Consider the following 12,306-nt stretch of genomic DNA (forward strand, 5'->3'; position numbering starts at 1 on the left):
TAAGAAGACCTTGCTGCATCAAGGCAACCCTTGTAGGAAAGGCTCCCTTCTCAATGGAGAAGGTATGGGATTTATTAAAAGACCTGAAATTCCCAACAAGAAAATTGGACACTGTCACCAGGATTGGACAGGCGACTGTAGATATCACCTGCACGAGCAGGATAACCGCCCCGGATTTATTAGACCTGCTCCAGAGGAAAAACGGGGTACATGCCATGCTGTACCACACGGCACAAACCTGGGTGAAGGTCGGTAGAATAACTTCACCGCTGGAGAACCAAGATATCTTGGAGGTTCTACAGCAATTCGCCAAACCCCATTCTACGAAGGTGGAATACCAACGATATAAAAATGGGGTAAAAACCGGTGTCCGAGCTTCTACCAGCTCAACACCACCGACCTACAGAGCCACAAGATCCCGAGCTACATCCGGGTAAAGGGCTGCCTGCTCTGGGTGAGCTACCCAGGGCAACCGAAGACCTGCAGAGGATGCGGGTAGTGGGGCACCCCTTTTTGGCGAGTGCCCCAAAAGGTCGAGAGCCCCGGAAGGAGCTCCGCCGACGGTTGTCTCGGCAAAAAAGAAGACCGTAGGGGAGGCGCAGGACAACGGTCACGCCACCCCCACCGGGAAAATGGCGCCGGCACGAGCCGCGCCGACGACCACCAAGCCATCGACCCAAAAACAACGGGTCGATGAGGAGATGGAGGCTGCGACAACCAGCGACCAGCAGTCTTCAACTGAAGTGGCAGAGGACCACCACCTCCAGGCAGATGCCACTAGGTCCACGACCGGAGAGTCCGAATCCGACGATCCAGCGTCGGAGGCGTCCGAGGACGAGGAGTTCGAAAACCGATCGCGTGACCTGACGATCAGCGAAGAGACAGGAGAGGAACCGGAGGAAGAGATCGCCGGGTTCCATCTCCTGTGAACGAGACCGCCGCTCAGGGCCAAGAAGATCCCAACGAAGAAGCCCAAACGGAAAGCATGAAGATGGAACGCGCCCCTTGCAATGATGAGCCGGGGCAGATGCCGGCCCGAAAGGACTGTTTGGAGAAGTCCGACGCGTGCAAGAAGAGACCGAGAAGCACGACCCCAACAGCGCTCCAGCAACCTCTTAAAGCCACCAGAAAGGACGGCTACGAGTGCCCCTACTGTAAGACCAAGTCGACACAGCATGTACAGAGTGTGGTAGGGAATACTTCCTCGCCCGCATGTGCTGCAAGAAAGGACTCCACCTCTACCAAGGATGCTCAGCCAATGTCGAATGGCAGGTGCCTGGATATGTTGCGGGGCATGCAACGGAAGGAAGCACTTGATGCCGTGGGTGCTGCAAGACGATCGTGGAGCAGCTGAAATTCGACGAAAAAAGGCGCGTCTTCCAAGAGTTGATTTCTAGCGACCCCAACCGACCTAAGAGATGCGTGGCCACTGTAACCGCGTCATCGTGAGATGTGCGTGCGGCGGATTCCATCGTCCAATAGCTAACAAGCAGTACACCTGCCAAGGATGCCGTTAGTGACGACCAAGGTCGAACGACGGGGATCATACTACTCCCACCTCACTCCCCGTCTGTTGGAAGCGAAAGAATCACTTGCCGCCAAGCACCTGTCTGAAGCGGAGACAGTGCAACATAGTCTCTCTAATGGACACAACCCAAAACGCCTTTAGTACGAAGCCCCAAGGCAATCTTAACCTCGCGACACGCTTCTATCAACAGCTGTTCACCGCTGAAACAACAAATGAAACGGTGCAAAATAATTTTTTAGAAAAACTCGAAACTCGCCTTACAGACGATGAAGCGAATTCAATCGACAGCGAAGTAACCGCGGACGAGGTGAAAAACGCAAGCTGTTCACCGCTGAAACAACAAATGAAACGGTGCAAAATGATTTTTTAGAAAAACTCGAAACTCGCCTTACAGACGATGAAGCGAATTCAATCGACAGCGAAGTAACCGCGGACGAGGTGAAAAACGCAATTAATGAAATGATAAACGATAGGTCGCCCCGGCCAGACGGCCCTAGCAAGGAATTCTACGCTCGAAATTGGGACATCATAGCGAACGATATTATAGAACTCGTCACCGACACTATGCACACCACATACATGCCAGCACAATTTACAACAGGCATCATAACACTCATACATAAAAAGGGGCCGAGTGACAACATCGCCAACTACCGGCCGATCACGCTCCAAAAAACGTAGATTACAAGCTAATCACCAAGATACTGGCGAACCGCCTCGGACCGCTGATATCCAAACTAGTGCAACGGGAACAATTCACCATACGCGGTAAGTCCATACACGACTTCAACATTCTTTTACGAGACCTGAACGAACACGGTAAAGAGCAACACGACACGTTTATGATATCGCTAGACTTTAAAAAAGCGTTCGACAGTATAGACCACGGAATGCTCCGCAAAACGCTTAAAAAATTAGGATTCGGACCAAAATTCCTATCGTGGACAAACGCCATGTACGAAAACCATGTCCACAAGAGTACCAGATCAACCGCAACTTAGCCCAGTCGGAAAATATACCCGATTTATCCCCGGGCCTTCACCGAAATGTTTCAAGATCGGCGTTTCTCAGATAACCTAATTAGAATCGATTGTGTATGTCATAGTTATCTGGGATTCCCCAGTAGAAGCGTCATAATCATCGGGATATTCCAGAGTGTCGGTTATAAATCTGAATTTTGCATCTTATCCGGCGTTTATAATATTTCTTTGGAAAAAACTAACATTACCAAGTACAAAAATATTTTACCGCACCAACACTATTATTAAGTTTTCTTTGATTTATACAGTTGTTACAGTTTCTGCTGATTTGTTTTAAATTGGCCAACACAATTCAAAGATACATGTAATATTTATTAACATAATTTTTCGTCAGTAACTTTTTTTGTTTAAATTAAAATGTCTTATATAATAGGTCATCCTTTTTTTGTTTAAATTAAAATGTCTTATAAAATAGGTCATCTTTTAATTCGTTATTTTTTTGTCCATCTTTGTAATGGCCTACAGCAGGGGTGTGCAACCTTTGATACAGAAGGGCCAGATATAAGTAACTGGGTGAAACCGCGGGCCACACGTTTATGTAACATTGGCTATCTAGTAGTCGCACGGACAAAAAAATAGTTTATTTTTCTTGTTGACTGTTTAATAGGTATATCTCCTTGCAACAAAATATTATGACGCATAAATTCCTAAAGAAAACTGGTATTCAAATTTATTGTCACATAGAATTTAAAACATTTTAGTGAGAAATTTGCAGCTGGCTACTTTTCCCGATGACTTTTTCCAAATTTGCTTTAATCGAAGTACTCGCAATTCGAAGACCGTTTTCCAAGTGTTCGTCTGTCAGAACCGATCGATAGGGGGATTTCATAACGCCCATTTTAGAAAAAAATTAGGGGGATTTCATAACGCCCATTTTAGAAAAAAATTGTTCACACAAGTATGTTGAGCCGAAAAGAGCCATTTTTGAAGCCATGTATATTTTCAAATGTGGATAGTTATTTTGGTTGAGATGTTTTCGATAAAAGTCGCCAAGACTCATTTCCAAATACTTAGCTTTTAAATCAGTGTTCTCTTGGAGATCCAAAAGTTCAAGTTGGATATCAACTGGTGCTTTGTCAACGTCTGCACTAAATGGCGAAGAAAAAATATCAAACAAATGTTCATGAGATTTAAAGTCCTTAAAACGAGCCAAAAAATCATTTAACAATTTTTCAAGTTGGTCTGCAAATTCAATTTTCTTCTCATGATGCATTCCACACTCCTTCAGAGTTGAAAAGTGGAAAAGATTTCCTGTTTGTATGTGAGCTTTCCAAAGTCGTAATTTGTTCATAAAACCTTTTATGTGACCATACATTTCATTAGCATACTGGCTTTTTCGCTGCAGTCTTGTATTAAGTTCATTCAGATGAGTAGTTATATCAACCAAGAAAGCTAGGTCACATAACCAATTTTCGTCCTCCATTTCCGCTATTGGGTGCCCTTTTAGTTTCAAAAAGTTTACGACTTCTGTCCGCAGTTCGTAAAATCGCCGCAACATGCAGCCCTTGCTTAACCAACGTACCTCGGAAAAGTACACTAGATCTCGATGTGTAGTATTGAGATCATCCAGAAACTGTTGAAACTGGCGATGGTTGAGCCCTCGTGCTCGAATGAAATTTACTGCCTTAATAACCGGACTTAAAACGTGTTTGAATTTTAAGGATTTTGCGCACAGGTTTTGCTGGTGAATAATGCAATGAAAAATTGCTATATCGTCATTGATTTTTTTCTCTCTCAATGCAGACTTCATGAGACCTACAAATCCAATGCCAGTTCCAGACATAGATCGAGCACCATCAGTTGCGATTCCACATAAGCTGGACAAGTCTAGTCCAAAATTGTTAAAGGCATCAACTACTTTGGTGAAGATATCAGCACCAGTTGTCGTACCCTTCATTGGCTGTAGTGCCAGAAGTTCTTCAGTTTCGTTTAGCTCTTTGTCCACTCCTTTTACAAATATGGCCAACTGTGCTGTGTCCCTCTGGTCCGTACTTTCATCGATCGCAAAACTCCATGAAACAAAACTCTTCACCTTATGTATCCCTGAGAGTGTCACTAATGTCACAAGCAAGATCATCGATGCGCCTCGCTATCGTCCACCGTGACAGACTTATTTTCTCGAACTCAATCCTCATTTTAGGGCACATTTCTTCTGCGACATCAATAAGACACTGCTTCACAAAGTTTCCGTCAGAATAAGGTTTCATAGTTTGAGCTATTCTCTGTGCGATTAGGTAACTACATCGGACTGCTTTTTCGCTATCACTGTGGATTTTTTGAAACATCGACCGCTGGGCCTTTAATTCTTCCTGTAGTTGCCTCACTTTCAGCTTTCTGTTCTGTCCATCTAGCCTACCATAAACACCCTCAGAATGCTCATTTTAGGGCACATTTCTTCTGCGACATCAATAAGACACTGCTTCACAAAGTTTCCGTCAGAATAAGGTTTCATAGTTTGAGCTATTCTCTGTGCGATTAGGTAACTACATCGGACTGCTTTTTCGCTATCACTGTGGATTTTTTGAAACATCGACCGCTGGGCCTTTAATTCTTCCTGTAGTTGCCTCACTTTCAGCTTTCTGTTCTGTCCATCTAGCCTACCATAAACACCCTCAGAATGCTTTGACTCGTAGTGTCGTTTAACGTTGTACTCTTTAGTAACATTAACAGTTTGTTTGCAAATCAGACACAAAGGCCTTTTATCTGCATTTTCAATAAAGAAGTACTCAAAAGTCCATTTTGTCTGAAACATTCGCTTTTCTTCCTCAACCTTCCTCTTTTTAGTTTTCTGCACGTTAGCTACATAATTAGCCATTGCAAGTAATAAGTAAACTGAAAACAAGTTTACAATAAAACAGTATTAGACTGCAATGCGTTGGTTAGGACTGTTATAGACTTAGTTTTATTCTACACGACGATATTTAGAATGCTCACTACTCAGCAATCGACAGCTTTGTGAAGTGTGTTGTTCATTTTGTACAAGCTAGTAATTCGGGGATTGTTATGTCATAGGAGGCTAACCGTTGGAGAATTGTTACGTCATATACAATACATTAGACTCAGGTGTAGGTTTTGGCAAAGTTGGTAGAGACGGTTGGTTTTGCAACACAAAAGATATTGGTCCGCACATCCTTAATTCAATTAAATTATTACTCGTTTCGCGGGCCGCACAGCATTCAAAATTGATATTGCGTCGCGGGCCGCACAATTTTTCTTTACGGGCCGCACTTGGCCCGCGGGCCGCAGGTTGCACACTCCTGGCCTACAGCCCTACATAGTTAAAAAAGCGAGGATTGTTCTACTCTGTTTACTCCCATTCATTACGTCATTTGCCGTTCCCTAACCTCGGGAGCTATTGAAAAGGATACGAAAACTTATAGCGCGGATGTCGCTATCAGTTGCGGTTTCATAAATGAGCGGCCGGTCGTAAAATTAGGTCAAACTTTTCGCAAGTAACAGTCATAGTTTTGTTTTAGGAATTTAGCTTTAAGGTTTAAGAGTCAGTTTTTGTTTATATTAAAGTTGAATTAAACTTTAATATTCTTGTCCGTAATTAAGAAAGCAGGTTTGATGAGCGATTAAATGTTAATGATGTCAGTTTCTGTACGTATTGAGAAATATGTTGTATGTTTTTAGCCGTAATTTTTACTTAAATTAAAATATATTTTTTAATGCAAGGAATATAGATATAAATAGTTAAAGATATTTTGATTTAATTAAGATTTTTTAATTTCTTTCTGCCCAAAATGTAGATTTGTTGACTGCATCTAAGACTAGACAAAAAAATCAGTCATGCGTTAATCAAAAATGCGCGCGAAATTGAATGCGCTGTCTTTGGTTAAATTTTTATTAATGTGTATCCTGTTTTATTGCTTCAGATGAGATCATTTAGAAGTCAGTAACTTAAATCTATAATTTGTACATCAGTTTTTGTTTTAAATGCAGGAGAGAGTGTTTTAGTTTAATATTTTACTTCTTCGTTATGCCACGCGTATCTAACAAGTATCTAACAAGTCCCCCAGAACTTATTATAAACCATAACCAACTATCTCGAAGTCAACAATGGAGGAGACGAAAATTGGAACAAAAAACTTCAAATTTAGATGCTGGACACTAAACTGTACCCTTAAATGGTGAAGCAGATGGTGGCAACTTAATGAATGAAGGTGGTGGTGGAACTTCTTTACATTTAGAAAATATCTATGATTCCCTTTCAAGGCATGTTTGCTTGATTGGAAATGCATGTGGACGCCGTAGAGATGTGGATTTTTGTGTTTCGGAACCAATTGATACTGCTCACCACTTAGGTGTTTCTCCACTAGCAGGAATAGGAGTTCAATTAGTGTCGCACTTTGTTTTAGATTACATGCATCTTTGCTGTTTAGGCGGAGTAATGAAACGGTAGCTGTCATGGTGGAAAGGTGTTGGCAGGTAATTAAAATTTATTGTAGCTTTTAAACTTTGTTCAGGCTTCACTCCGGTAAACTGCCGTCAAGATCCATATCAACAACCATCAGTTTAAAGATCTCTGAATGTCAGATGTACATTCCAGTGGAATTTAACAGAAAAATGAGACCCCCCCTCTCTGAGTTATCTTATTGGAAGGCAGCTAAATATCATTTGTTTTTGTTGTATGCTGGAGTCATTTTGTTAAATGATATAAATATCATGCCAAAACAAAATTACAAACACTTTTTAAAATTCAGCTGCGCCATTCGGTTGTTGACTTCAAATAAAGGTTCTGTAGATGTTGCTACTGTTGCATCGGAACTTTTAACTTCTTTTGTAAAAGATTGTTTCCTACAATGTACACTCGTTAGTTCACTTGCCACAAGATTACACAAATTTTGGTTCCCTGGATTTGGTTAACTGTTTTCCATTTGAAAGTTTCCTTGGTCAGTTAAAAGCTTCTGTACGTTCTGGATACAAACCCTTAAATCAAGTTGCTTATAAAGTGTATTATGAAAACCAAGAAATGATTCAATGTAACAGAAACCAACACTATCCAGCTGGTTCTGTGTATAATGTAACTGTAGAATTCCTTGGTATTCGTTCATCTGAGTTTGTTAATCTTGATTTAAGCAAATTCTTTATATTACAAGCGAGCAGTATTGTTTAATAACTGTATAATCTAAGCTTCTTTAAATTCTGATTCTACTATTAAATTTGGTGATAACATAGCAATGGTGTATAGTGTTATTGTTCAGACAATAAGAAATATTTTCTTGTTAAACTATATACTTGTATTAAAAACTACTTCAAGCACCCTTTGTTGTCAAAAAAAATTGGAATTTATCAAATTGACATGCTAGACAAACATTTTCGCGTTGTTCCTTTTAATAGTGATGTTACTAAGTGTATGCTAAAGAAGGGGGAACGAGTGACATCGTTTGTAAGAACTGGATGGTGGATGAAACAACCTGCAGATGGCCAATTGGTGCAAGCAATGTGCAGGAAATGGTGAAAAAGCAGCAAGTTTCTTCATCAGAATGGCCCACTTACAAATGTAAAATATTATGCGAAGCAGGTAAATATTGTTTTTTAGGGCTAGAACAAAAACAAAACAGAATTATTGATTGTTAAAATATGACTCATTTTCAGGCACTTATAAGCGCTGTGTCAAGAGGGCATACACATCGAAAGATGTAACAACTTCCGAATCGGAAATTGAACCTTTGCCACGGCTGCAACGAGAAGATGCTGTATGTTTGTTATCCCCAGAATCCGATAAAAGTATAAGATTTGTAACATAGGCATTTAACATGGGTATGCAGGGTAGGCTTGCATGCCCTGAAATAGGTTATGATATACCCTTTTTTACTAATCTTGGTACACATATTAACAAGTCAGTTGGTGATATTGGACCAACTAAAAGTAATTATAAAATGGAATATGGTAAAAAGATCGCCCTGGTTTCCGGAAAGGTATGCCTATATAGGGTTTGTATTAACGCTTTAATTAAAAATAATATAATAAATCCATCAATTTTGTTTGCAGATCTATTGAATCACAAAATGAATTTGCTGCTCCACTGATCATACCATTAAAGAGAAAAAGAGCAACCAGCCTACTATCTTCTTCTCCTGGATCACCAAGCAATACCACAACAGATAATCTTTCGAGAAGAAACTTAACTATATCTCAAAATATTCAGAGGGATGTGGTCAGAAATACCACTGATCTTGTCAAGATGAGAGCTGATGTGGCACAACTCAGGACTGGTCAGGACCAGCTCAAGGCTTCTGTAGCCCAGCTCACGATTAACATTGGCCATATAAGACGATTGTTGGTCCAGCATGTAGAGGAATCCAGGGCGGCAGTGAAAGTTCCTGCACAATTTGCACCGGTGGAAACTGACACTGAACTCAACGAAATGACGAAGAACTTTAAGGTTGGTTTACAATGACCATTTTTGAAATTGTTAAGTTAGTATTATATTAAGCTTGTCGATTTGTACAGTTTTCAACAAGTAGCTCGCCAAGTAAACCGAAATTCACTAAGAGGAACCGTCCGAGCATTCATCAGACTTTTTATGAAGAAATCGCTCGATCTACAATATTCCTGGTCAGGATTGGGCACTGGGCGAAAACCAACAAAAAAAGCTTCAAGGATCACAAGCTGTTTACCATTTTACAAGGTAAACTATGACTGTTTTGTTGATTTAAAGTATATAAACCATATTGTTGGTGCATGTGATTGTGGCAAGAAACACAAATATTTTATAAGCTGTTGTACTTTTATCTTCTGTCTTAGTCTTTTATAGGGGTACTGCCATTCACAAGTCAAATGACATCAATACATCAGTCATCGGAGGAGAGGTAACACGTGTTCTACAAGGTGTGGTAGATTGGGATGGCGGCCGAGATGAAGGGAGCATCTAGCGGCCAAATAATTATTCACATGTCATATGTACCCCTATGCAGTGTACCTTCTTTGTTCTCTCACCTTTTCGCTCGTGCGCTCTCTTCCACAGAGTAACAGCGAAGGTTAACACAGTAGGATCTGAAGGGCGTATCACTGCGCTCCAAGATCCTTTAAGGAGGAGGGTCAGCCTCCTTCTTAGAAACCGGAACCTCAGCTCTAGGCCGGGGAACCGGACCCACAGTGATCCACGTTTTTTGTCACCCCAAAAATACCATAACCAACAACTAACCGAGCCTCGTGCTCTCCTTTTTCTCCCCATATTTGAACATCATTCTGATAAATGATTTTTTTGATAAAATGTTAACTGTTAATTCCAACTACGGTTGGCTTTTCGCGAAATTGTATTCCTGCACTTACAATTCGGACCTTATCTCTCCACTTAAACCATATCGTGTTTTTAAAAAAAATCGCACGGAATACATGGATTTGTTTGGGGAAGGTGGCCCCTTGGAAGCCGTCTCGAACGACGTTGAGAGGGTCATCACTGAATCGTTTAAAGATGTCGCTTTCTTACTAACACTAAAAGCGGAAAGCGCACATAAAATTTTGCAACATTATACCAACACGCAAGTAAAATTTGTCAGTGCTTCTGGTAATGAAATGTTTGTGACGGCTCACCTGCCGAAGCCGCCTCCGGAATAGTCACCGTCCACCCAATCCCGTGCTACATTGATGCCAGAAAAATAACAAACCTTTTGGAAAAATATCGATGGGGAGAAAGTAAATAATATGGAGTTTGGAAATCATCGCAATTTTAAACATATTAAGAATGGATGGCTAAACATATCCTTTGAAAAGCTAAATATTAATAACCTACCAAAAATAATAAAAATCTGTGGGAAATGGGCGGTTAATGCTTTAACGCTCAGGCTGGAAGCTTTCCGAAAATCCCCTTAGTATGACGTAGTTAGATATTTCTATGAGGTCGACGAGCGTGTCAATGTTATTGCGCAATTTTAAAGCAGCATGTGGTTTAGCAATATTTAGTTTTTTGAGCATATTTGTTGTTTAGTGTTGTTTTAAGTGAAATTCGACATAGCCCTGGAGCATATATTTTTAAAATTTGACACAGCCCTGGAGCATATTTGTTGTTTAGTGTTATTTTAAGTAAAATTCGACATAGCCCTGGAGCATATATTTTTAAAATTTGACACAGCCCTGGAGCATATTTGTTGTTTGGTGTTATTTTGAGTAAAACTTGACTTAGCCCTGGAGCATATTTGTTGTTTAGTGTTATTTTGAGTAAAATTTGACTTAGCCCTGGAGCATATATTTTTAAAATTTGACATAGCCCTGGAGCATATTTGTTGTTTAGTGTTATTTTAAGTAAAATTCGACATAGCCCTGGAGCATATATTTTTAAAATTTGACACAGCCCTGGAGCATATTTGTTGTTTGGTGTTATTTTGAGTAAAACTTGACTTAGCCCTGGAGCATATTTGTTGTTTAGTGTTATTTTAAGGAAAATTCGACATAGCCCTGGAGCATATATTTTTAAAATTTGACACAGCCCTGGAGCATATTTGTTGTTTAGTATTATTTTAAGCAAAATTCGACATAGCCCTGGAGCATATATTTTTAAAATTTGACTTAGCCCTGGAGCATATTTGTTGTTTAGTGTTATTTTAAGTAAGATTCGACATAGCCCTGGAGCATATTTGTTGTTTAGTGTTATTTTAAGTAAAATTCGACATAGCCCTGGAGCATATATTTTTAAAATTTGACACAGCCCTGGAGCATATTTGTTATGTTATTTTGAGTAAAATTTGACTTAGCCCTGGAGCATATTTGTTGTTTAGTGTTATTTTAAGTAAAATTTGACTTAGCCCTGGAGCATATATTTTTAAAAAGTGACATAGCCCTGGAGCATATTTGTTGTTTAGTGTTATTTTGAGTAAAATTTGACTTAGCCCTGGAGCATATTTGTTGTTTAGTGTTATTTTGAGTAAAATTTGACTTAGCCCTGGAGCATATATTTTTAAAATTTGACATAGCCCTGGAGCATATTTGTTGTTTAGTGTTATTTTAAGTAAAATTCAACATAGCCCTGGAGCATATATATTTAAAATTTGACACAGCCCTGGAGCATATTTGTTGTTTAGTATTATTTTAAGTAAAATTCGACATAGCCCTGGAGCATATATTTTTAAAATTTGACTTAGCCCTGGAGCATATTTGTTGTTTAGTGTTATTTTAAGTAAGATTCGACATAGCCCTGGAGCATATTTGTTGTTTAGTGTTATTTTAAGTAAAATTCGACATAGCCCTGGAGCATATATTTTTAAAATTTGACACAGCCCTGGAGCATATTTGTTGTTTAGTATTATTTTAAGTAAAATTCGACATAGCCCTGGAGCATATATTTTTAAAATTTGACTTAGCCCTGGAGCATATTTGTTGTTTAGTGTTATTTTGAGTAAAATTTGACTTAGCCCTGGAGCATATTTGTTGTTTAGTATTATTTTAAGTAAGATTCGACATAGCCCTGGAGCATATATTTTAAAATTCGAAATAGCCCTGGAGCATATTTGTTGTTTAGTATTATTTTAAGTAAAATTTGACTTAGCCCTGGAGCATATTTGTTGTTTAGTGTTATTTTAAGTAAGATTCGACATAGCCCTGGAGCATATATTTTTAAAATTTGACTTAGCCCTGAAGAATATTTGTTGTTTAGTGTTATTTTAAGTAAAATTCGACATAGCCCTGGAGCATTAACAATTAATATTTTAAAAGCTGTTAATGTTACTGCTAATTTAAATAAATATATTTTACTTGTTTCACAATCGAATCTGAAATTGTTGATCAAGTTCAAGA

General features: G+C 39.5%; 1 protein-coding gene and 2 pseudogenes across 2 annotated transcripts; 2 read left to right on the forward strand and 1 right to left on the reverse strand.

The window, feature by feature from the left end:
• Positions 1-1,725, forward strand: LOC149724095 (uncharacterized; annotated as a pseudogene).
• A 1,693-nt stretch (positions 1,726-3,418) lies between these two features.
• Positions 3,419-4,645, reverse strand: LOC149724096 (general transcription factor II-I repeat domain-containing protein 2-like). Its single transcript, XM_089893339.1, has one exon. The coding sequence runs from the start codon at positions 4,643-4,645 to the stop codon at positions 3,419-3,421; it is 1,227 nt and encodes a 408-aa protein (XP_089749465.1).
• Positions 4,646-6,314: 1,669 nt separating this feature from the next.
• Positions 6,315-9,200, forward strand: LOC149724097 (uncharacterized; annotated as a pseudogene). The gene is made up of 5 exons (XR_016386775.1): positions 6,315-6,999; positions 7,038-7,681; positions 7,763-8,095; positions 8,170-8,270; positions 8,566-9,200. The product of XR_016386775.1 is annotated as an uncharacterized LOC149724097 (transcript).
• Positions 9,201-12,306: the final 3,106 nt, after the last annotated feature.

Source organism: Ciona robusta, unplaced genomic scaffold (genome assembly GCF_009617815.1).
Source record: "Ciona robusta unplaced genomic scaffold, ASM961781v2 AP042741.1".
Classification (NCBI taxonomy): Eukaryota; Metazoa; Chordata; class Ascidiacea; order Phlebobranchia; family Cionidae; genus Ciona; species Ciona robusta.

What these genes read in the sequence shown, in the direction of transcription:
- LOC149724096 (XM_089893339.1), bottom strand. Translation starts at nt 4,645, where the DNA reads ATGATCTTGCTTGTGACATTAGTGACACTCTCAGGGATACATAAGGTG.